The sequence below is a fragment of the Athene noctua genome, chromosome 1, assembly GCF_965140245.1.
Source record: "Athene noctua chromosome 1, bAthNoc1.hap1.1, whole genome shotgun sequence".
In the NCBI taxonomy this organism is placed as follows: Eukaryota; Metazoa; Chordata; class Aves; order Strigiformes; family Strigidae; genus Athene; species Athene noctua.
Window position 1 is genome coordinate 29920603 of NC_134037.1, and position 26922 is coordinate 29947524.

The 26922-nt window shown below is 38.2% G+C and overlaps 1 protein-coding gene across 2 annotated transcripts in view; it reads right to left on the minus strand.

The window, feature by feature from the left end:
* KHDRBS2 (KH RNA binding domain containing, signal transduction associated 2) overlaps positions 1-26922 on the minus strand; it is a 382788-nt gene that overhangs the window by 10237 nt on the left and 345629 nt on the right. For both annotated transcript variants that reach the window (XM_074922510.1, XM_074922518.1), the window contains 2 exons: positions 24879-24961; positions 6278-6336 (listed from right to left, as the gene is read on the minus strand). In XM_074922510.1, coding sequence (XP_074778611.1) covers positions 6278-6336; positions 24879-24961 — 142 coding nt within the window. The remainder of the gene's footprint in view (positions 1-6277; positions 6337-24878; positions 24962-26922) is intronic.

Sequence of the window (26922 nt, forward strand, 5' to 3'; positions counted from 1 at the left end):
GAAAAAACCCAAGACACTGGCACAATCTGTGTCCTGTTGCCTCTGAGATGCCTAATCAATGCTAAGATGCTCCAAGACCTAGAAACCAAAGAAAGATTTCTTTGGTATGTCATTTCTATTGGATAGCAAATGTATATGCTCCGATGATATAAATGAACAATCAATGCACATTAGTAAGGCTTTATTAATTAGTGTTAGTAAAGATCTTGTCAGTAATCACAAGTTATATGAAATCAAATACTGCAATGAGGAGAATCAAGACCTATGTCTCTTACATCTGCATATCAGTCACTACCTTATTTGAGCACTGATTTCCTTCATCTGCAGACTTAAATAGGACTAGGCTAGAAAAAAAAAATAGAGTAAGAAACCCTTAGCTGCCTAAACATAATGAATATTAGGACCAATGACCTACAATACCAAAGTTATTATTAAAAATGAGGGAGGAACTTGGACCTGACAGCTGAACAAGCCTCTTATCTTCACCTGCAGAGCAACTTCTAAGAGGTGCTTTTTCAAAATTTACAAATATTTTTCTGTATACATTGCAGCATGGCTTCATCCGGCTTTGCCACTGCCACAGGTTAATCAATACAGGGTTTATTTCACACTAGGATGATAGATATATACTTGAGTTTCTCCATGAAATGAGCATGCTTATGTCTTGTAATGAATCATAAAATCATAGAATGGGTTGGAAGCAGCCTTAAAGATTATCTAGTTCCAACCCCCCTGCCATGGGCAGGGACACCTCCCACTAGCCCAGGTTGCTCAAAGCCCCGTCCAACCTGGCCTTGAACACTGCCAGGGAGGGGGCAGCCACAACATCTCCAGGCAACCTATTTGAGAATTTATGTCTCCTAAGGTAACATCTCTTCAATCAACCTATTTATCAGACTTCCTGAAGTTTGAACACTCCATACACTCTTTCCTCCCCAAATGTCATAATTACATATTTATTTTTACTTTTACTTCTTCAGCAGAAACTATCATTGCTATTGATAATACACTCTTCAGGGCAAATGCAAAATTAAGAAATAAACAAGATAATAAAAAAGTAGTGGAACATTGCTGTACATTTTTAGTTGTTAGCCATATAAATAATTTTTTTATAAAATGCTGCCTGTGTAGAGCATTACTTACTAAACTAATTGTCATCACAACTGTAAAGCTCTCATATTGAGTGGCAGGAAATTATTTGTGAAATATTCAGTTAAATCATTGTGGCAGCATTATACAACTTAAATGATGTCTTACATTAAAAGGAATTATACCAACAGTTACACTCTCCAATTTTAATTAAAGATGGAATTATCCTAAAACCAAATACCAGTTGTTTACAAGTGAGCACTTAATGCTAAACTGAAGCAGAATATGCACTACAAAATGTGGTAATTAGAGAAAATGTGCCTGTTTGAAAATTTTTGGTGAAGATAGAACACATTTAAATAATGTCTCCTTGCTGCAATGCACATGCACACGCAGCAAACAGACTTGCAACCTTTTCCTGAACAGCAGTAGGAAAGTGAGTGGAGTTCACTTATGTCTTCCCTCTTCGTGTAGGAGACAAGGTACAGATTAACCTTCCTAACTCTTGCCTAAGACCTTTGGCAGATGCTGTTATTCTAATTTAATTGTGGTGGTTTAGGATGTTAACTGTCTCCTTTCACCCTCAACCTAAGGTTTCTGCTTTTTTGGTAGTAGCAACAGAAGTCCATGTGTATTGGACTCTCAGATACTGCAGTTCATGACCTGGCATAAAACCAGAAATCACCATAACTTTCAGGTAATACACAAAGGCAGTATATGCACTGTGCTGTGAACTATAGCATCTGACAACAGGCACACTCTTACTTTCCTCCATCCTCACTATGGCAGTTTCAAACTTTGGAAGCAGAGGTAGGAGCCTTTTCAATCTTCTGAAGCAGAAACTGGCAGAGCTTGTCTGATAAAGTCCCCAGCCTTTGGAATAACTGAGACAGAAACAGTATCTGATAAATAAAACCTCATGTGCTCTGATCAGTGTGAGGAAGAAAAAGGATTCAGACGAGACAACTGTGAGGCAGGTCAGATATAATTAATATAGCTTATAAGGTATTGGATGTGCCTTGCTAGCAAGTCATACTATGTCTGTTATCTTTCTAAAGTGGCCTAACACAGCACAACACTTCAAGAATCCTGGTTCCTCTAAAAGACAAGGAAAAGGAGAAAAAAATGAGAAAGTGAATAGTTTATGAAGGACTTTTCCTTTATAGTGGTCCTTGTCCACTGAAGGTGCTTTCTGGACTTGGGCATGGCATTACACATGAGCAGGAAAGGTTCTTAGTTACCAAATTTTTAGTTGCACATTTTATCCTAATCGATTTATAAGACAAGTCATTAAATTCATGTTTTCACTAGATGCCTCCTCAGATGACAACACTGCCAGAAGGGAAACCACAAAATTATTAAAGTATAATGAGAGCAATGGATATAAACTTTGTGTTCAGAAACTAATCCAATTTCATGCCTTCTGTTTTAAAACATAAGCAGCAGCATCAAGTTAAAATGACAGTCACCATAGTTTAGACTCCTGGATTTAAATTCGTATCCGCACATATCAAGAACTTCAGTGACACAAGTATCATGTTTACTGAGTTCATTAGAAGTGAGGATGCTCTACATTTTTCAAATCGGTACAGTACTTTTAAGAGATCGGCTTTTTAATTTTAAAGAGCCTGCTGAAAATATTTCTTTATCACTCACATGAGGAAGTGTATAAAGGCTACATCCACAAGATTTTCAGGCATATGTCCCAAATTTATGTTCCTCAGCCAAGAACAGTGATCTTCAGAATTCTCCAGCAGTAGCTGCATAATCCTGATTCTATCCAAAAATTGTAGGAATTTCCTTAGTAGAGTATTTTCAGGTGCCAGGAGGCTGCTGCAGGGAATGCTTTGAAGTGCCTCTACTTTGATCCTTCTGAGAGACTGGGTGGCAAGCATATCAAATCACAATAGAGTTTAAGTGTCTAACTGCATGAGAGGGTTCTGTGCTATAAATTTTCAACCATGGAATGTCCCAAAGTCATGGATATTGTGGGATTTTACACATATCCCTCTCAGCTGACTTTGCTATTGTCTTGGAAGGTTCCCTGGTTGCATTTGGAGGGGATCGAATTCTCAGGAACCTTCACATCAGAAACTGAACAAGGAGTCAAGGCAGTTAAGTCATGGATTCTGCAGTGGTGAATAGTGTGTAAGAGTTCATCTTGCTCAGACTCAGATAAGTGACCTACACCCTTTCTTGTTTAGTACTTCCATCTGATCAAAAGAGAGATGAACTTCCTGAGAATGACAAGGTGTTCAGGTGGGCTCTGCTCTGAAACACCCCTTTGATTTTTGCAATACTACCGTAAACAACCTGTGAATCTTAAGAACTTCTGAGGAAACAGTGCCCCCAGTTAGACTTCTCCACAAGCTCTTTTAACAGGAGCACAGAAAATCCCATGAGACAAAAACCACCTGCTACTTTTCAGGAGCCCAGAAAGAAAAGTCATAGCAGGCAGCTCGTATAGGAATACTATGGTGCTGTATGATACTTAACAAACTACTGTGAGCTCTATATTATACTTAAAAAACCCCTATAAGTATGAAGTAGTATTGTTATTTGATCAAATCTGCTTCATGAAAAAGAATAAAAGAAAACCTTGGCATTGAGAACTGTCCTCACTAAAGATAAGTTGGAAGAAAGAAGATGCATGGGAGAAAATAAAGAAATGCCAGGCTAGTAAATTTTTGATAATTCAGATACTGTTATTCGAAGGGATAAGGCTGAAAGAGAACTCATTACACAAAACATCTAAGAGACAACAACAAAACACCAGTTCTGTGTTCATGTGCCATTTGTGTGTGGTCTTACAGTTTTGGGTAACTCTGAATTGCAGAAGTGTGACAGAAAGAATTGTAAAGGAGGAATATAGTCTTGTTGTGGAAGGTAAAACGAGGTGTGAAACAACTGAAGTGAAAGAAAGACTGTGTTGATTTCTGCAGGATGGTGAAAAATGAAGGGACAGCTGATTTTATAGTGGGATGGATTCAGTGGGATGGATTCAGAAGACTCACAATGAATTGCAGAACATCCTGAGAAAGAAGTGGAGAACTGGGAGCAGTTCTCTGGGAACAGAAAATTAAGGTAAAAATTACATGAGGATAAGAAGGGGTGGCACCAGACTGCTTATTGGCTGGGTGGGAGGCACCAAAAAAATCAATACAGAGACCGCATCAGTATATGTACCAAGAATTCAGAAAGTGAGGAAGTTAAGCATATATTCTATAGCTCCAGATGACCTCCTCAGATAAATGGTGGTGACTTTGGGATGAAGGAAATTCATGCACAGTTTTCCAAAGCACAGAACTAGCAAATTTACTGATCTGCTAAAGAAAGTGAACGAACAGGAGCATAAACATTCATATATAAAAAATGCCTGATTTCAGAAAGTAGTAAAATTGCAATTTGAAATATTATTCCATTTTTAAGTTTACTCCAAGTTATTGGCAAAAATTATTCCAGTATTCAAGTGCCAGCTCAGAAAATAGTTTAAGCAAAAAAACAAGTCCACAGTTATCAACCACGTATTTTAAGAGTAGTAAAGCAAACCCATCCTGAGTTTGTTTTAGCTGCTGAATATATATATATATATATATATATATAAAAGTAGCTTCACATAGAGTATAAATTTAGCGTGATCCCACTCTTTGAATGCTTTGTAAATCTTAGCTTAGTAGTCCATTCAAAACCCCTGCTGGGAAAACAAGTAATATTCTTCAAATTTTACAAATGAGGGATTGGAGGAAGAGTGACATTACTTTAAATGTCTTGCTCAAACACAGAGAGATTTAGCATGGGGGGAGTGTGTCTAGTTAAAAGCTAACAGTGGATAATTCTTACTGCTGAGCTCAGACTATGCTTTTTTGCATCGTCCAACCTTAGCAGTGCATTTGGGAGGAGAGGTGGAGAGGGTATATGTAGAGGGGAGAAAAAGTCTTTTATCGCAGATACTAAAAAAGTACGTACAAAAAGGAAACAAAGCAAAGGGTAACCAAATCACACACATATTCATACAGATAAATTATTATTATTAGTTCTTTAGCACTGACAATGTGCTTGACTGCTCATTGTATTATCCAAATGAATTGTGAGTACTGATTATACAAAAATTAAGTTATTTCTGATTATGCAATGCAGTCATTTTGACATCTCAGTAATGTCTCGTGATTTCTGTACTAATATAAAGGAAACTGCAACTTTGCATTACAGTGACATTTGTGTCACAGCTGCATGAATAAAATTATTTATTTCAAGCAGCAATCCTTACGTAACCACTTACTGTAACTTCTCAGAATAATTTCCAGCAGCTCTCATTTTCACAGTGCTTTGGAATTCACCATGAAAATTTAGAGTAATTTATTAGTAGTACTAAATCAAGCGTGACATCTCTGCTGAATATACTAGGGTCAGTCTATAAGCTGACGATAGGCAGGTGTGCTCTATTAGTTCAGTGAAAACGTCAGAGTGAGATTCACTGTGTCATCTGATGGCACAATGTACTGAAAAAATATTGGAAGGAAAAGATGGACTAGATTCTAATTAGTTATAAAAACAGTTTACTATTACTATCAAAGAACAGACCTAGAAAATGGGCTGTACACATTGGAGCAACACTTTCTTTTCCTCTCATGCCCTCAGTTTCAATGAAGTGGAACTATTCCAGCTCAGACACAGACTCATTGGGGAGGTGCAAAGAGTACAGCTCTTCCTCATACTGCCTTGTGTGGCACAAGGTACTTATTTATCTTGGTGCAGTGCGGGTTCCCATAGTGGTACAGCACCCTCTCTTGCCACTTTGATTAAGCCTCTAATTCAAAATCTCACAAAACTCTCCGGTTGAAGTGATGCATATGACAGTAGCAGATGCATAGTCTTGGCACATCAAGCAGACTGAAACTTAACACCGTGAAATATATTCAGGCACTAATCAGAAACTTCAGTATTGCTGTTAAACTGATCTGTGACTGTGATTGATTAGTTTTGTAATTTTGATCAAAATTGATCTGTCCAATTTTCTAGTTCTATTTCAATAAGTCAGACCTCACCCTCAAGTTACACAAATCCATTTATCTTGGTCTTTGTAAAAGCAAAGAAAGAAAAACAAGTATGTGGAAGTAATTTCTGAGTTGTCAGTGACAGATTTTTTCTTTTGATTTCACATTTTTGCTGAAGATAGAATAGACCTTACCGTAGCTGTCATAAGCCTCTTCGCTTGTTCCATGACCATAGTCATAATATTCAGGCACACTGTAATAGGAATTCAGACAGTCATGTCACTATTATCATAGGTAACCAACTCGAAACAAACACAGGGCACAGAAAATAAAATGTATTTTAACACTTTTACATGATAGCACAGTCCAGCTACTCTCAGGGATACTAAGAATTTTAAAAATATGAAGGAAAATGTATCAGCTATTATACAGCACATCCTATTTGTTATCTACTGAACATAAACCAAATTTGATCCTAAGTATGTAAACCTGGGAGATGTGACAAACACTGACAGAAATTCCATTTGCAAAAATAAGGTCTGAAAAAAGATCATCCACTTTATTATTCACTATCCTTAAACTGCCAAAAGAGGTTTTAATCTCATTTATCTATAATTCCAAACATTTATGCAGTATCAAACTCAGCATAGTTTGTTTTCCCCAAAGCTTACTGTATTGTATTGTCTGGAACCTGTAATCTTTACCAAAAACACTGACAGGTTTTCAGCTTTGCTACTGAAGAAGAAAGTATGTTTTCACTGCTTGTAGAGAGAAACCCAATTCTCCACAGCCTTCTTCCTTATGTAGCTATTGGACACCCATGAAAAGTTTTATACAGTAATCAATAAAATGCATATTGAAATTGGTAAGGGTCAAGGAGTGGAAAATCAGATTTACAGTCTCAAATTCACTTTTTCACTATTTTCTGTTAATTAACAAAAATTATGTATGGTCATATTAACATGTTATCAGAAGATGTCAGATCATAGCTGCAACGAGATAAGCAGCAATTCTAAGCTATTACTTGGAGTGGACACTCAGAAAATGTTACGTCTGAAACATAATGAAATAGAAATGGAATTAGTCACCTTTTTTACTTGACTTCTATTTTTGTTTTTGGTACCTAGTACCAAATTCAAGGTCAGACTACTGTTATCAGGTACCAAGTAGACATAACAGGAATCAGTCTATGTCCATAAAAACTTACAAACTCCATTAATTCTACTATACTGTATTTTTTCCATCTGTAGTGAACCAAACAGAAAATGTAACACTTTCCCTGTTTTTAATTTTTTGTTGTTGTCACTTTTGTTTTTTTCTCCTTGGCCACTGTGTGAGAGAGACTTGCAAAATGAAGGCAATCAGATCAATATTGCATTAGTTATAATAGTATTGCTCAGGCAATTTTCCATATTGGATTATCATTTAAAAATATTAGTTTATACTTGAAAGAGAAGCTTAGCTGACAGTGGAGTGTAAGTAAAAATATTTCACAAATGTAGTAGAGATAAACAAACAATCTGTAACAATTATTTTCTTAAACTAATTTTGACTTCACAAACTGTGTGTAATCAGATTTTAAATTTCTTGAACTTAATAGCTATCCATAACTATTTTTGGAATAATTTCTGATAATAATTCACGTGCTGTAATTCACATGAGAGCACTGATTGAATGTATCTGATAATTAACAGTCAACCTGGTTTGCTTTGGGACACGTCATCCTGACTGGCTAGGCAAAGTTCTCATAGGCAGTTTTCAGGCACAAATATCTGTGGGGGTTTTTGAACTGAAAATTTAACTATAATTGTTGTGCATTAATTTTGTGATTTAGCCAGAAGCCATTCGTGTGAGTGCATAGTACTTGGATGTCAATATCTCAGACAGATGAAATTAATTTGCTAAAACAGTTGCAGAAAGTGGACATACAAGTGACAGAATGGAAATGAAGTTGATACTTCTGAAGATTTTTCCCAATGCAATCCAAGCTCTATAGAACATAATCTCTGCAGAGCATTACCTTCCAGGATAATGGGAGTCATCGAGTTGCTTGAAAATTAATTATCTAAATATATATACCCACCTGTTGAATTGGTGCAAGAAACAAACAGGAGAAATAGAGCTTTTATTCGTTGAACATCCTAAGCATTCTATATTATTTTGCAATGATTCTAGTTGCCAGTTAAATAAAATTATGGGATTATGTAAAGTGGACTAGAGAACTAGCCACATCAGAGTTAAATTATGTATCTAGTCATATCTATAGGGCTCATGGTTCAGACCTAAGAAATTACTTGCAGTGTTCAGAACTGATGACATACCATCCAGATCTAGCAGACAGTCATATAAAAAATCTTGCGTAATACAATTTAAGCAGCACCGTTTTGTCATACTGACTGATTTTCTGGGTAGAGAAGGGTGTTGATCTAGTGAGTGGAGTTACAGGAGAAGGAACCTCAGAACTCTCATCTTCTGCCAGCAGATAAGATGCTAATATTTCTTCTGGATACATTTTACAAAACAAAGGGACTGCATCAAAAGGTCAGCTTTAAAAGGAGTGCATTTGGAATCCAATCCAAAAGCCAATAAGTTATTAACAGCAGTTCTGCATTCAATGGTCACTGAGTAGGGCCTTGAGCTATTACCGTCAATATAACATCCAGCAAAACACAAGACTTACAAGAGCAGGTAAAAATTCATTGCTACATTATTGTTGTTGTACGGTTTTATTACAGAAAAAAACACACAATCACAGAGACAATAAGGATGTGAGATAAAAATCCTGCACAACGAACATTTTGAACTGAAATACCTTATAAACCGAACACAAAGTTAACATACAAACCGTTAAAATAAGAAACAAGCTGTATTGCAACTGTAGAAAGGAAGTGATTTGTTATATACAGCATATTTGATGTCTGTGAGCACAATACTTAACACGTTTCTGAAAACACATAATTCATAGCACAATACATGATTGTGATCTAAATTATTCAACTTAATTTCCCTGAATAATATACACTTTTCACAGACTTGAGCTGAAAATGGTTATTTCAAATTCCTTGCCACCTCATATTAGAAAGTTTTTTGAACAATACCTTAGCATAGAAAATTTATTTCTTAGTATGAAATACCTGAGTTAAACTCATATTTTTATCAGCTGGACTGCTTATCCATTAGTCTGCTCTATTTTAAACCTTTCTGAATATTCACTATAATCTTCTATATGCATTTATTTGTGAACGTTTTCCTCTGTTTTTCAGCAAAGTGAACAATAAAGGATGTTTATAAAAAATGTGTATAGAATACACCTTTACATACATAACCTCTTTCTTTTAATTATTGAACTACAGAGAGATGCAGTTCATTTGCATTATGCCCATCTGTGGAAGGAAACAATCAGCAAATGCATTCAGCATAAATAAAACTTGTTTATATAATTTTAAAGTTGTCAGACTGTTCCTGGAAAATACAGTGATCATGTGTTCTAGAAATCTCAGGCTCTCCTGGCAGTGCTAATTGGAAACAAGACACCGTAATCGGTCAGTAGCATTCATTACTTTCAAGCAACATCAAGTGTAATTTACTTAAGAACATGTACCCACTTGAAAGCAGGATTTTAGAAATACATTTTATGAAGAAGATAGGATTAACTCATTACCAGCTTCTCAGATTTTACTCCTAAATTTTCAAAGCATTGCACTATAACTGCAGACTTCTGAAAAACAGAGGTTTTCATGTGCCATGGTAGACCCTAGTAACCTTCTGTGTGTACCACTTATGGAAGAATCAATATACATGTGACTATGGATCTTACAAGTAGGTTAACTATTTTTCTATCTCAAATGGCTTGCAATCTGAGAAGCTCTGATGTAATTTTTCACTATCTAGATGAAGCTTTTGTAACAAAGATGTATGGTTCTGTCCTCATTCCTATTCTCTGGGCAAGAAGACTAATAATACATATACTGCTAATCTTCATAATCATAACCTACTTACGCTTATTTTTAACTTAACTTTTGTTTTTGGTTAGTGCCTTTGAACCTGTTACTTTTAAAGATTCGGGATCAAAGTTTCCATAAGCTTGCGATGTCTTCTTTTCATGCAGATAAAGCCAGATCAGTTCCAAAAAAAAAAAAAAAAAAAAGGAAACAAAAGATATTCATTGTTTGAGAGATAAGGGCCCCCTAAGGTGCCTTCCAATCTGAATTATTTGGTGCTCCTATGATATGAGAAAGGCTCAAATACAGAGGCTCTGTATCTAAACAGAAACCTTAAAAGCCAACATACGCTTCTAATCTCTCCTAACTGGTAGTTTTTCAAACTGACATTAGCCAAGCAGAAATGATATCCAGTTTGACTGTGTCAACACCCATGGGAAACCACACAGCTTGTTATCCAAAAGCCTAGAGAGGATGGTGCTTTAAGGTGGTTTATGCAGAGAACCGCAAATAAGCGTTAAGACTGAAGCCACAAAACCCTGACTCTTGGGTCAACAAGCCACATGGGGGAAGGGTGATGTTCACCACTCAGCGATCAGTGGTGTTAGGTGTAGGAAATCATGATATTAATGAATAGGCTGCATTAGCCTTTGACCAATCTCTTCCTGCACCTGTGGAAAGCTGCTGGCAAGAGACCCCGGGTTAGCAACATTACCATCTGGTTTCCTGGCGGCTCTTACAGCTTCTGTAATGTAAAGCAGCAGAACATTGCAAGAACTGAAGAACTTGAGTACTTCTTGTTCCCTCATGTTTTTGCGGTATTTTTGTTCTTCCTTTCTCTCTTTCTGTTCTTTGATTTTACTTATTGAGAGATGCATCTAACTTTTTATTCGCTAATTATAGAGCACAAAATGTGGTTGAAGACTTACAATGAGCCCACTACAGCCAAAGCTGAAAGTACAAGAAAGGGTTAATCTGATTTAAACACTGCTAACACTTGAATCTCTATAGGTGATGTGTGTTCTGTAGGCTATCCTGAAAGATCCTTGAGAAACTGAAAGCCATTGATTAAGACCTGTTGATCTAGATTTAACAGATATTTTTTTTTTCTGTAAAGACATTATTATAACTTATGTTTCTTAATGGTTGCACTTTTTAACTGTGAGGATATATTCTAGAATATTATAGGAAACTTTTATTAGGAAATGTTTGAGAAAGAGCTAGTTAATTTAGAAAAGAGGCTTTGGATCAACCTTTGAGTTACAACTCAGCCTCAGGCTTTTGTGAAATACTTGAACTGGTCCAAACTAGGATCCAGCTGAAGCCAGTGAGATTCCACAGTTCAGGTGCATAATCAAACAGGTGAAAAACTTCCATGTTAGCCCTTGAAGAAGTAAAAATAACTTGAGAGACCTCCCTCTTCGTGTTAGCAATCAACAATGTGAGAATGAACCAATATTGTGGTTTAGGATTTGAAGAGGGATTCCCAGCCTTTGTCAGCATCTATACTTTAGACAGATACAGATGAATGAAGCTTTAGCACTCTTTATAGGTATATCCCAGTCTGGGTTAGCTTTAGACAACAGATTCTTGAGTCAAACTAACACCCAGGATAATTCACAAGGATCCCTAGAGGTGGGATTCAATATTTTAGACAATTCTCATTCTTTTTCACTTCCTCAAATGGATCCTTTGAGGTCTTGGTCTTCTATCTACTGTTATCTCCCTCTGTATCATTTCTGCTGAGTAACTGTCAGAGTTTACAGCTTTTATCAATAATTGATACAATCAAATACTCAGCTCCTATGCTGACAGGATCCTGTCTAATGCTCCTGCAGCCATTTTATGTAAGACTGCTTTTGTAAGGCTTCTCCCTCCTACATAAGGGAGGGAGCCAGCAGGATTTAACACATAGTTGGCCAAGAAAGAAAAGCTATTTACACAAGCAATATGCTTCTGCTTGGAAGAAAGGTGAGCAAGATTTGCATTCACATGAACTGCAATATATGCAGTTTTTAAAAAATAGTATGTCATAATATTTCATAGTGTAAATGTGAATAAAGAAATAATCCTCCTAGGAATCTGAAACTTACTGGAACATCTCTATTTAACAGAGATCTATAGGAAAGATGAGAATTTTTCTGAATAAAGGAACTCCTTGTAGGATTAATCCTTAAATCACAAATATAGTCCTTTACTGAATAGATCTTTAGAACTAATGGAACAATATGGTGAACATTTTACTGGATAAAGTCTCTCTATTTCTGAAAGCTCAAGTTTGATTGTATCCAATATTTTTAACAGAGAATAATGTCTCTGTTACAATACTCTCTGTATTTATTTAATATCTTACAGCATGGCTGAAGTTAAACTGGATCTCATCTATCTCCAGCATTTTCCTATGTTTTCTTTCAGGCTACTGCAAATCTGAATTAAAAAATAAAATAGATAACGAAGCCAGTAGAGTTATAAAAGTATAGGAGTGGAGAGCCATCATAATTTCAAGATGACTTTGGGTTCTGAAATTTCTGCAAAATCTGAAGTAAAACACATTCTGCCATTTATTTTCTACAGTCACAGATACTTGGGCATTTCTGTTCAAATATTCTCCATTCCACTGTACTTTTCTCAGAGACACAGAATTATGACTGTTTCAGAATATAATATTAAATGTCTGCAGACACAGTATTAACGACAGGAATGATGCACAGTTTTAGGAATCCTACCTGGTTTTAGAGGGAAAACTTTTTTTCTATTTCAGAGTAATGAAATTTGATTTCATTTTGCTCATTGAATCAAATAAATGAGAAGTGGCATTTGAAAACAGTTTCTGATGATGAATGCTATAAGTGGATTGCTGTGAAGATACATAAAATGTCATATTCCAGGCTTCCTAGCTTGATTGATTTCAACAGGTTGGAAATAAAATACAGGGAAATCTTTATTTATGAACAGGTGGATATAAGCACAAAGCCAAAATGAAATATGACAAAGTATAAATACAATGCATACTGGTTAAAAAGTGAGAGTGCACAGTAGAGAAAATAATAATGAATATCCCATTTTACAAAGAACCAGTGTAACTACTCTACCTAGTGCAGTGTGGATTATGTTTATAGATCTATATATTTTACTATATAGTAATATTTTGATAGTGAGAGAGAAGTGAGTAAGTTTCTAATCATATCACCAAAAGATTTAACCATGTGATGATCTACTATCTAAATGTATCTATCTGATCATTGCTTTAAGCATTTACTAGTGTCATTCTACATTCAAGGAAGATCACTGACCTCTCTCAGCATTTTCCTTCTGAATGCATCAGAACATATGAATCTGAGAAATTCCTTTTACTAAAGCTCCTCAGCAAGTCACTAGGAAAGACTACAATTGTGAGTTTCTCAGTGGCAACTCAATGGCAATGAAATATTCTGTAGGTATTTAGGTGAAATCTCACGATCGCTTGCCCTTGTTCTTGTGGGAGAATTTAACTTCCCAGACATCTGCTGGAAATACAACACAGCAGAGTGGGACCAGTCCTGGAGATTCCTGGAATGTGTGGGAGAGAACTTCCTAACAGAGCTGGTGAGTGAACCGACCAGAGAAGGTGCCCTGCTGGATCTCCTCTTTGTGAACAGAGAAGGACTGGTGGATTATGTGGTGGCTGGAGGATGACTAGGGCTCAGAGATCATGAAATACTAGAGTTCTCTGTTCTTAGAGAGGCCAGGAGAGGGCTAAGCACAACTGACATCCTGGACTTCCAAAGGGCACCTTGTTTGGGCACCTGCTTGACAGGATCCCCTGGAAGATGATCCTGAAGGGTATAGGGGCCCAGGGAGGCTGGGCACTCTTTAAGAAGGAAGTGTTAATGGCTCAGGAGATGCAGTCTCCAGGTGCTGTAAGAGAAGCCAGAGGCACAGAAGACCACCCTGGCTGAACAGGGAGCTTTGGCTGCAATTCAGGGAGAAAAGGAGAGTTTACAGCCTTTGGAAGAAGGGACTAGTGACTCATTAGAAAGATGCTGTGAGGCTATGCAGGGCAGAAATCAGGAGGTCTAAAGCTCACCTGCAAATTAATTTGGCTTCAGCAATCAAGGTCAAGAAGAAATGTTTATGTAAGTATGTCAGTAGCAAAAGAAACTCCAGGGAGAGTCTCCATCCCCTGATAGACACAGGAGGAAACATGGTAACAAGTGATGACGAGAAGGCTGAGGTGCTTAATGCCTTCTTTGCCTCAGTCTTTAATAACAAGACTAGTTGTACTGAGGGAATCCAGCCTCCTCAGCCAGAAGACAGAGACTGGGAGAACGCTCCCCCACAATCCAGGAGCACCAGTCAGTGACCTGCTGCATCACATAGACACACACAAGTCTATGGGACCGGATGGGATACACCCGAGGGTGCTGAAGGAGCTGGCTGGGGTGCTCGCCAAGCTGCTTTCCATCATTTACCATCAGTCCTGGCTGACCGGGGAGGTCCTGACAGATTGGAAATTGGCCAGTGTGATGCCCATATATAAGAAGGGTCTGAAGGATGATCCGGGAAATAACAGGCCTGTCAGCTTGACTTTGGTGCCCGGGAAGCTGATGGAGCAGCTCATCCTGAGCACCATCACACAACACATGTGGGACAACCAGATGGTCAGGTCCAGTCAGCATGGGTTTATGAAAGGCAGGTCCTGCCTGACAAACCTGATCTCCTTCTATGACAGGGCGACCTGCTCATTGCATGAGGGAGAGGCTGTGGATGTTGTTTACCTTGACTCAAGTGAGGACTTTGACACTGTTTCCCACAGCATTCTCCTGGCAAAAATGGCTGCTCGTGGCTTGGATGGGCACACACTTCGCTGGGTAAACAACGGTCTGTATGGCCGGGCTCAAAGAGTTGTGGTAAACAGAGTTATATCCAGTTGGCGGCCGATCACGAGTGGTGTCCCCAAGGGCTCTGTTTTGGGGCCACTCCTGTTTAACATCTTTATTGATGATCTAGACGAGGGGATCGAGTGCACCCTCAGTCAGTTTGCAGGTGACCCCAAGTTGGGTGGGAGCGTTGATCTGCTCGAGGGCAGGGAGGCTCTGCAGAGAGACCTGGACAGGCTGGAGCCATGGGCTGAGGCCAACTGGAGGAGTTTTGATGAGGCCAAATGCCGGGGGCTGCCCTTGGGCCACAACAACCCCCAGCAGCGCTATAGGCTTGGGGAGGAGTGGCTGGAGAGCTGCCAGTCAGAGAGGGACCTGGGGGTGTTGATTGACAGCCGGCTGAACAGGAGCCAGCAGTGTGCTCAGGTGGCCAAGAAGGCCAATGGCATCCTGGCTTGTGTCAGCAACAGCGTGGCCAGCAGGGACAGGGAAGGGATCTCACCCCTGTACTCGGCACTGGTGAGGCCGCCCCTCGATTCCTGTGTTCAGTTTTGGGCCCCTCACTCCAAAAAGGACATTGAATGACTCGAGCGTGTCCAGAGAAGGGCAACGAAGCTGGTGCAGGGTCTGGAGCACAGGTCGTACGAGGAGCGGCTGAGGGAACTGGGGGTGTTTAGTCTGGAGAAGAGGAGGCTGAGGGGAGACCTCATCGCCCTCTACAGCTACCTGAAAGGAGGTTGCAGAGAGCTGGGGATGAGTCTCTTTAACGCAGTACCAAGCAATAGGACAAGAGGGAATGGCCTCAAGTTGCACCAGGGAAGGTTTAGTCTAGATATTAGGAAGCATTTCTTTCCAGAACGGGTTGTTAGCCATTAGAATGGGCTGCCCAGGGAGGTGGTGGAGTCCCCATCCCTGGAGGTGTTTAAGAGTAGGGTCAACTTAGTGCTGAGGGATATGGTGTAGTTGGGAACTGTCAGTGTTACGTTAATGGTTTGCCTGGATGATCTTCAAGGTCCTTTCTAACCTAGTTGATTCTGTGATTCTGTAACTCTAAGTCTTCATCTTAAGACTCTTCAGAAATATTTGTTCCCTAGCTCTTTGATATTCAATTAAACAGCCAAAGATCTTATTTCTACCCCGAATATTTCTGCTATCTTTTGCTTGGAAATCCCTCCACAGCATTATAGCTGGGGATTCAGTTGGAGGGAGGGTAGATATTTGGACACCTCAGGGAACATTGAACAAGTGGTATGTACAAACACACTAGAGTCATTAGTAAGAGATAGGAACTTACTAGAAGTCTGTCAGGCTTCTCCACCCGCCCCAAATGTCTATCAGTTGGTAAGTAACTGATAGCTGTCATGTGAAGACTGAATCCAGAAATAGGGATCAGAACTTATCTGCTGTACAACAGCCATTTATTACTGGCAATGGTTTTCTCACAAAAAAGTTTCTGCACAAAACGGAATACAAGAATCATTTCTGTCATTCAGGTAGAACCTTTTGAGGAATTTTGACTGAAACATCTTTGAAGAATGCATAAATTTTTCAGCTGTACAACTCTAGCACAGTAACGTGCTGATCAGCTACTGGGACTTCTAGACTTTACAGTGATGCTAAGGAGTGAATGCTCTTACATCACTTACAAGGACAAAGGTGGCTTCTAAACTGGGTGGTGTCAAGACAGCTATCATATCAGTAAAAGTTATGAACAACCTGAATGCTGCTGCTATCTGTCCCTTAGATCCACAGTAGCAGGTTTTTAGCAGGCATTCTTGCAGATTCACGGCAGACTTATTCCTCTCATGACTACAGATGTCAGTGAGAAGACTGACAAAATAGGTTTTGTGTTGTAACTTGCACTAACCATTGTATGTACCCTGGCACTGTTATAAGTAATCTATGTCAATACTTGAAACCAAAGTGAGCATCTAAGATAATTTATGCTTTACACGAGTTAGCCGTTAATTTCCTTTGTATTGGCAAATAAAATTAATATAACTCTTCAGTCTCTTGAAACGTTTGTATCTCAGATTTTTTTCCCCTAATGAGTTTTTCCCCTTTTCAGCATAAATAAGGAAGCAGTCTAAAACAGAAGTTTCATCCAGTGCTGCATTGTATTGTATTGAGATGTATTATAGTCTTGTTTGTTTACATTTGTGTATCTAGATGAAAATGCTACCTGTGAAAAATTAAGATCTGATATCTTTATTATGAGATCATCCTGAAGGAATGGACTAGAATTATATACTATAATATAGCATGAAAAACATATGAAACTCAGTAGCCTACTCTATTAAAAGACAGTTATTTTTTTTAGTTCTTGAAACATCAGATTTACTTTAATTGTTCCTAAAATTATTTCTATTGATAATAAACATACCACAAATCAAAATGGAGTTTGAAATGGTGTTCCTTTCTTTTTACTTGTAATAAAACAGCTTCCTTAGTACAGTTAGATTATGCCATGCTGTTATCTTGAAGTAAACCTAGTCATTCATGAATAAAAAGGGGAAAAGGTAACAGAAAATAGAGCTAGAAGGGACTTTAAGATGCCACAGATCATTTCATCTACCTATAAGCACACAAATTTATTTACATCATTCTTTACTGAAATTCCTCTAATGTAGTTTTAAAAGCTATGGTGATAGAGATTACTAAACACTCTTAGTCCTGTGTTACTGTTCTTCACTCCCTTCTAACGTTAATACTAAATTTCTGTTACTGGAACATAGGGACATAATTCTTTGCTGAATCCAAAAGGAGCTTGGAGAGAAGAATCGTCCATTGGGTAGGGTTCATCAAAGAATATGTATGCCCAGCAGAACTATGTACTGCTGTCTTTACTAGTGTACTAGTATGAAAGTGTTATTTTACTTGCAACGCTGTTTGTGGAGACCTATCTTTGGAAACTGATGTGCATACAAAGTCTTGATATGTGGAGGTCGAGCAAGGTGATCAGGATGAACTGGAGCTCAGGTAAGCATATACCGTTGATGTAAATAGTTCCTGGAGATTCTTTGTTTTACTTCCTAAATAATTTTGCAGCATGTCTCTGCACTGAAGTGATTGTACTGTAAGCTGCATAAGTGACACGGGCTGAACTGTGGTCCATGTTATATTCCTGCATATCAGATCAGAAATAAGTAAGTGATCCCTAAACCCCCCGTACTAGCAACCCACACTGCAGAGGGAACTGTAAACACAAGCTGCACAGTAGACAGCATGAACTTGTCAGCAGAAACAAGAATAACCAGGGAAATAGTTTCTTTTCAAAGTCAGTAACTTCATATATTCAGTCTCAATGCTTGAATATGGTCTTGAAATTTTCAGTGGGTCTGAGTCATTATAAGAACGGGAATCACAATTGAAGAGCTTATTGCAAGCTGAATTGATAGGTATTGCTATGAATATCACTGGGATACTACCACACTGACACAATCAGAGCAACTATCTGCCATAGTGGGAAAGTGGACATACATAGGCAACATATATGCTCCAAAACTTGTTTTTGTCATTATATTTTTGTTACTATAATAGCATTGAGAAACAGGAGCCCAATGGGACTTTGCATATGACAGCACAGCTAAAGGTATTAACAACAGATAATGATATCTTTTTAATTAAATATAATTCAGCCAGATGAAAGCTATGCCTGTGTCATGGTTTAACCCCAACTAGCAACTAAGCACCACGCAGCCACTCACTCACTCCCTTCCCTCTCCCCCTGGTTGGATAGAGAGGAGAATTGGAAAGAAAAAAAGTAAAACTTGTGGGTTGAAATAAGAACAGTTTCATAACAGAAATGAAATAAAATTAAATCATCATCATCACAATAAGTAATAATAGTAGTAGTAATTAAAAGGAAGGTAACAAAAAGAGAGAGAAATAAGCCCCAAGAAAGACAAGTGATGTACAATGCAATTGCTCACCCTTTGCTGACTGATGCTCAGCCAGTCCCTGAGCAGCAATTGGCATCTCCTGGCCAACTCCCCCAGTTAATATACTGAGCATGACATTCTCTGGTATGGACTATCTGTTCGGTTAGTTTGGGTCAGCTGTCCTGGCCATGCTCCCTCCCAGCTTCTTGTGAACCTCCTAGCTGGCAGAGCATGGGAAACTGAAAAATCCTTGACAGGATAAGTGCTACTTAGCAACAATGAAAACATCAGTCTGTTATCAACACTATTCTCACACTAAAACCAAAATACAGCACTGTACCAGCTACTAGGAAGAAAGTTAACTCTATTCCAGCCAAAACCAGGACAGCCAGTCAACTTGAATTTCTCTGATACTGCACCTTTCCTTTCTCTCCTCAGTCCTCTAACTTCATTTTGGCAGTTACATAACACAATGTGTGTAAGCCTTCAGATCATGTGAAACCTTAGAATTGATTCCAGATGCATTAATGACATCTTTATTTATGTTATGATTTCTTAGAGAGGAAGTTCAGACATGATATGATCTGTAATAGGCATTTCTTTATCAGAAACAGAAGTTTGGTTGTTTGCTTAGTAGATGCAGGATGAGTTTGCGCATATGTTTGACAGGCTAAAAAGAAGTGCTTGCCCCAAAATGGAACATACCAGCATGGAATATGTGTCCAGAGGACTGTTACCTATAGTGTTACATAAACTATTTGCAAGATTAAGCACAAATATTTTGCCAAGAATTGCTTCAAGGCCCTAAATTTGGGTTGCTGTCATTAGCGAGGCTGGGTCCAGGCAGGCAGAAGAAATGCCCTTTACCTACGTCATCTTGCAGTTACATTATAGATAAAGATATGCCATGAGAAGGCCTATGGCACTGTGGGATGGCATCTGTAACAGTAATATTTTGCACTATTTTCATCTATCTTTTATTACTGAATTATTTATTCTTCTTGCCAGTATGTTACAGGTTTTCTGATATTTTCAAGTCCATTTCCAGCCTAGGATGGGAGTCACAGACTATTCTTTCTTTAATAAACACCCACTCAGCAACTCATTCTGCAGCTGTACTTTGTTTTAACAAAAACCAGACAGAACAAAAGACAGAACAAGCCAACCAATGAGCCCTGAAAGTCATTGCCAATATACCAACTACTTGTTCACAAAAACAAGACCTGACTGATGTGAGTCATGCCTGACACTGTGGAACAGGGAAATTATACCAAACCTAAATTTTAAGCTTCAGTGGACAATCATTTACTTCCTTTGCTTTTCCCTGTCAGGCACAATTGTTTACACTACATATGGTTGGATTGGTTCATCATGTGATTGGCCAGTCAGTCCCAGATGTCCTTAGTATCTCTTTTGGCTGTGAGACATGGTACCTTTGAAATGAAACTGCTGGTGCTGGCAAAGACACAAAGATGAGTGGAGGACTACAGATATGGTGGCAGAGCTGAAGATGGATGGCTCTGCTGACCATCATGTTTCTGAGCTGATTCATCAGCAACAGATTCATTTCTGCAAAATTATTCTGTTGGTGTTGGCGAGAAGTCTGTCGCACTTTGCATGTGGTACAGTCTGATCCCCTACCGGCCTCTGAGTAACCGAAGAGACAGATCTTTCAGATCCTCTCACAAAACTTTTCATCTTTTTCTCCTGGTGATCTAGTGTTCTCAGCCCATGAATCCTGGGCAGTGGTGGTGTTCAACAGACTTAAAAGTTCCTGCTAAGAAAATAAAAAAGCATATTGTACTTTGAAAGCTAATAGGATTTTCCAACATCTTCTATGTTACAGCTGAGTTGGAATTGATACTTCTACCATTTTTGAGTTTTGTTTTATGGACTTTCTTGTTGCCCTGTAAAAATCATATCTATTTCTTTAAATCAATACCTGAGTGGGAATGGAAAGGAAGAGTGGTTGCCACCACATGTTCCAACATGGTTTGAAGGTAAGAAGCCATTGAAAATATCAGTGTGCTCAAACTGCTAAGAAACATCAAAAAGTGGAAAAGCATCATAACTTTACAGGCCTGCACAGGAACAACATCTACCTTAGTAATGGAAATTAGTCAGCATCTGATAGAATGGCTCACAGGTGGGGGTTGAGTCTAGCTATACACCTGTGCAGTGATAGTAATTTTGTTTAATGACAATTCTGTTAGACAACCAGACTATACTTATTACAAGTTTTTAAGTACCAAGTGTGAGGGGAGTGGAAAAATTAGATGGAGACTAACTGGTTGCTGAGACGAGATGCTGCTGTTTCAGAACATCACGCTAATTCTTTCCCTTACCTCCCTCTACACTTCACCATTGACACATGTGAACGGGCAATGGTGAGGAGCATGGATGGCAATGATGTTCAGAAAGGGATTTTTACTTCTGAATAACATGTCTAGGATTTATAATTTTTAACCAATGTTGTCAGACTAGAGATTCAGGAGGTAAATCTAGCTGGCAGAAATGGGTCTGAGTCTTCTTTGCCCAAGTCCCAAGTGCCTCGGGATTAATGTATAAACTTAACAACTACTAAATATCTCTTGGTGTGTCTGGGCAGGCAGATGTACTTATCACTGAAAGCCATCTTCACATTGTATGGAAGGGAGAGGAGGAGAGAGGAAAAAGAGGTCTGATCAAGAAATTCAAAGTGCAGTGCAACATTGCCCATGGGAAGTATGTCAGATCTGATGTCTTCCTCTGCCCACTGAAACGGTTGTTTCCGTGTTCTCTTTGACACTGGACAAAGATTTCATTCTATTTACCTTAAAAACTGTATTTTGACATCAGTATGAACAAATTTCTAAAATGACCAGGGTTTTTAAATGTCGTTGCTAAACTTGCAGTTTTTCATAGAATCTTGTAAATAATGGTTATAGACATCAAGCGGCTTTCGAAATACAGCTTCTGTTAGTGAAAGCAAGACATACCTCATGCAATATAGACTGTATTTGTCATAGTCCATAATTATTTCCTTCCTAAAATAAGTCTCCCCAAACATAATATGGTACAGGTGGCACTTACCACAGTGAGGGTCCTGCTGTTCTCTTTCTTCAAGTTGCTTACTGTGTCCTTGTCAAAGTGCTCTTGAAGTGCCTCTTAGCTCATTGAGTGATGCAGACTTATTGTTGGTTTCATTTCAGTCTGATCCTGAGACTCTGTCATGGTCTTTTCCGCAAGGGACCCCACCCCCTATTTTCATCTAAAAATCAGACTGCTGTCATGAGGACAGAGTCCTCTGTCTGGAAGGGTGAGTGTGGTACAGTTCATTAGAGAAAGATCTATACAAAATGTATTTCTGGTGCTGCAACACTGTCCCTGACTTTTCATACAAATCTTCAGATAATTGTGCACAAAAGTACAGCATTTATCTCTAATTACATCTGGATGATCTTGGGGCTTGGTATTTTTGGTGCTCCTTCTACTAAATCATAATCCTGTGTTGTAGCACAGTGGTGTATGTCGATAGCGTGCTCATTTTCTCTGCTGTTACCAAGGCCCAATTTATAGAAAAGTCTAACTCAGACCTCTTGGGCAATGAAGGGCTAAGGGCCCAGAGAAGGAATATGTATGGGCAGAAAGTCTCTGGTGAGAAAATGGGGAGTAGAGATAATGTCTGGAAGACAAAGGTATAGGTAACAAGAGTAGTGGTGGCAGACCACCCAAACACTATCTTCACACTGTGCATTGGCTGAGTAGGGGAACAAGGCATGACTTATTAGGTGCTCTGCTCTAAAGCACACTGAATTCAGCTTGCATTCAGACCATCCATACCATCCTGTCTGTCCATGCGCCAACACATTCTTCTGTTTGAATCAATGAAGGCTTGGTCAACATGCATGGTGAGAAAGACAGTCAGACAAGAGTTTGTATCTTCTCTACGAATTTCCATATTGATTCCTTAAGAAGCCATGAAAAGCAAGTGGAAACTCTGCCCTTAATGTGAACAGAAATCTCTCTGCATAAAGCCACTAACTGCAATTTTTTCTTGTCTCATGCTTTAGAATTTCAGTCAATCCCTGCAGAGGGCAGTAATGATAGTTTTTTTCATGGAGCACAGACATTGTTGACAAGTTTTTGTTATTCTTTTTCCTGTAAATCACACAATGGATGAGATAAGTACTTTGCAGCAGTACTACTCATCTTCTTTGTTAAGAGTGTGCATGATATGACTTGCTCATATGATTGGAGTATACTGATAACCAAGATCTGAGATTGGGAGAAAACTCTTTGAAATATACATCTAACCAAATATTTTGGTCATGCTATTTCATTGTATTGTATTATTGTTGTTCAGTAGAGAGACATTTCTCTGAAGCTAAATGGCCAATAATGTACAGAAATCCAATTGCATAGCTAATGGTCTCTTTAAATCTTCAAAATGAGAAGTGTGTTGTTCTGAAAGTGCTCTCTTTGAAATCAGTAGACTACTTGCAGCATTCAGTGCCACTCAACATGGGTAAATATGACTGCATGTCCTGCCATATATTACAGAAGGAAATGTTTTAGTTGCTGATTTTAAACAGATTAGGTATCCTGGAGGTAGCTCATGTTAGTAGAAAACATATCTGATGGCTAAACAGCTGTTTAATTGACAAAATTATGTGACTGTAGGTTTTCTTTCTTGAGTCAAATTATCACTGCCAGTTCTAGATTGATACACTCCTCACAAACTTGATATGTCATTTAGTTACCTGGGACATCGACTTGCAAAGAAATTACAGGTTAATTCAGATGACACGAAGCAATGTCATAGCAGAGATATTTCAAACTAATTATTATTTTTACACCAGAGGCAATATCTCCTGTGACAATTCACTACTATAGCAAAAGATGGGCTGAATCTTTTTAAAAAAGTTGGAGTACATTTGACAAGAATATCTACCTAGACAATGACGTGATGGGTGCAGGTAGTAATGCATAATTACTTAAACTGTTGCTAAAGTATAATTGATAGGGTTCACATTGAGGTGTGACAAATCCTTTTAAATATACTTCACTGGTTATAAAAGAGATTACAAAGTATTTTTTATGAGCTCATGTGCCACTCACTATGGCCGTTCTGGAGCTGAATATAAATTCTGACAGGCACTTTCATCAGCAAAGTATTCAACAAAAAAGACAGTTAAATAAAAAGCAAGTTTGAGGTCCTCTGGTCTTAGGAATGCAGAACTCTGTATGTATGTATGTATCTCTTTCTTGCTCTGTGAGAGTCACACTAACTCAGTTAAAATCTGTGTCTTTTCTTGTAAAAATTTAATTTGCCTTTCCACAGTCTTAGATGTATACTTAGCAAATCATAAGAGCATTTTCTCAGTAATTGGCTGAAGCACCCTTTTATCCTTCAGTTTAACTGTGAAAAAGATGTCATTCCATACTTTATAAACATGAACCAACTGTCAAATTAATATATGAGTGCATGTGGTGTATACAAGAAGTGATTATTTTTGTTGCTTCATTTTAGTGACACAAATCATAAAAGATGTGAATGTAATTTTCCCCTTATTGCACACAGTAAGGACATAAAATAAATTTCCAAATTTGGTTGCTTTTTATCAATTCTGAGAGTTGCTGAGAAAGTAGTTCTCTAAAAACAGACGGTTTCAGCCTTACTTCAGGCATGCAATTCCCTTCTACAGTTTAGCTGGTGGATGCCAACCAGTGGTAGGTATTTACCACCATCATTTTTTTCTTTATTTCCTTCTTGTTTTGCCCAAAACATTGTAAAAGCCATAAATATGAGATGCCCTTGACAACTTTTCACTAGTAAAGGAAAAAAACCTGCACAAACAAGTTCAGAATATCAGATAGGAAAATAATGTAATCACTTGTTTTTTTAAAAATAATACACTTAATTTACAGTTTTAAAAGTATAGCTGCTTGCATTTTTGCTTACTATTAATAATTCTGCATGTAAACTCTGTCATTATTAGTTTTTGACAGCTTTTTTAACTACTGTGAGATTCTGTAGAATTTAATGTGGAAAATAAAACAGGAAATTTACATGAAAAGCTAAGAGAAAAAAAAGCATTCTTTGAAAATTAATGTAGAAGTACAAATGCTTACCTTTGTGTTTGGGTGGCATAACTGTTATCATATGCCTCATAGCTTGGATCATCATAGTCACCCCCATATCCATCATCGTATCCCTAAGGGAAAAATAGGACACCACAGATTAGAAGAGTGATAAATCAAAGCATATTATCAAGCTGTCGCAGTAACTTTCATCAACATATATGTGCCATGTTTGCCCAGTATTATGTAAAGCACTCAGTCTACTGATGAGGACTGTGAATCATGAAGGGCAACATGTACATTGCAAGGATAAAGAAATCAGTGACTCATTTAAGAACTCAGTTCATTTATTGATAAACTGTGGTATAGTCCAAACGACAGTGCTTTGGTGGGATCTATGTAGAATACAGATGAATGATAATGAAAACAATAATTTTCTAGCAATTTGTTATATAAATGGTTTTATAAATACCTATAGGTGAAATGAGCATATGGCAGGGAAAATGTATTGACTGTACAACATTATTAAGAATGTTATTGTGATAAGATCATACTATTCAGTCTATTTAAAAAAAAACACCAATCAACCTGTGAGAAACAATATTTGGGCATGTTTGTAAAGGAAGTAATGGGTTATGATTTTTATACATAACTTAGAATAAGCACCTTTTCCTTCACGGAACATCTCACTCTTTTTAAAAGCATGCTTTTCTGTGATGAGTTAATGAACACTTTAATACAGGTTCCTCCCATCTCACTTGAGGGTTCTAACTCTAACTGAAGGGCTCAGACAAATGCTCAGTCTGCCTAAGCTAGAGAGACACAAGTAACTTCAGAAGGTGGTTCAGCTCATCTAATGACTGAATCATCCACTGAGGGCGCCATGGGCAATTATGATCCACTGTAGTTGCCTCTGAACCAAAGAGTGCTCAGGAACCGGACAATAAATAAATAAATAAATAGATTATCCAGGAGATAACTTTTGATATGTTCTTTTCATATGACAGGATAACAGAGTAGGCTGTACGGAAACTTTTTTTTCTCTATGAATTTTGGGAGCCAATATTTTTAGTTAAATAGAAACTGAATAGTTCATAGTCACAAGAAAATTTGTCTGTTATGGGAAGTGCTAGAGGAAATAAGGACCTTAAAAATCTTTGACTCAATATTAATTACAGCAGAGGACATCCCTCCACAAGCTATTCAAAGTTTAATTACATTGGTGTAGATGGGACAGCATGAGGCAGTTCCAGAATAACAGCAGTCCCATAAACAATCACTCTGCTACACCATCATAACCACACAAAGTAGAGTGTTAAGTTTGGTACTTCATTATTTCTGCTTATTAAACTCCATAATGGTACTGAACTGGACTTCACTGGTACTCAATGATTTAAGGAAAACATTCAAAGGAGGAAACATTCAGGTATGTCTCCTTCGGTTAAGCATATTAAATTTGCCTGTCCTTTTGGTCTCCTACCCAGCAGTGAGGGTGAGCGTGGATTCCAGGTGGGAAACCTCACCCCTGGGGTACTGCATGGCCTGAAGGAAGGACAGGACTTTGGATGGTGACTCCACTTCTCAGGCACCCGTGTCAGCTTGCAGTAAGGGAAAGCTTTTCTGGGCAGGAGGGATGCTCCTGTTTTGAGACTGCAGAATGGCCTCCCCCAGAATCTGAAGACTACACACACCTTGACATCTTCCATTTCAGGTGGAAGTGCACCAGTTTGACTTGCCTTCATTAGTACAAACTCATAGGAAAAAGTACAGTTAAATACATATCCCTGCAGACTACAATGATATATTTAACATTCTATAGCTAAATACACAATCTTGCTTCTGGGGACAGGATGAGAGAAACAATGAACCACAGGAGACAAATGATAGTCACATCAATTAGTATGCTACTGGGCAGGACCCTGCTACTGTGAAGATGAGAGTGATCCAAGTTCCTACATAAAGCTGAATAGCTGGAGGAAAGACATTTCAGCATGCTTACCCACCATATAAGAGAACAAGAAAAGAAACAATTACAAATTAGCTCTCTTAGTTTCTTGATGCCTGAGGTGGATCAACATTCAGCACCATCAGGGCA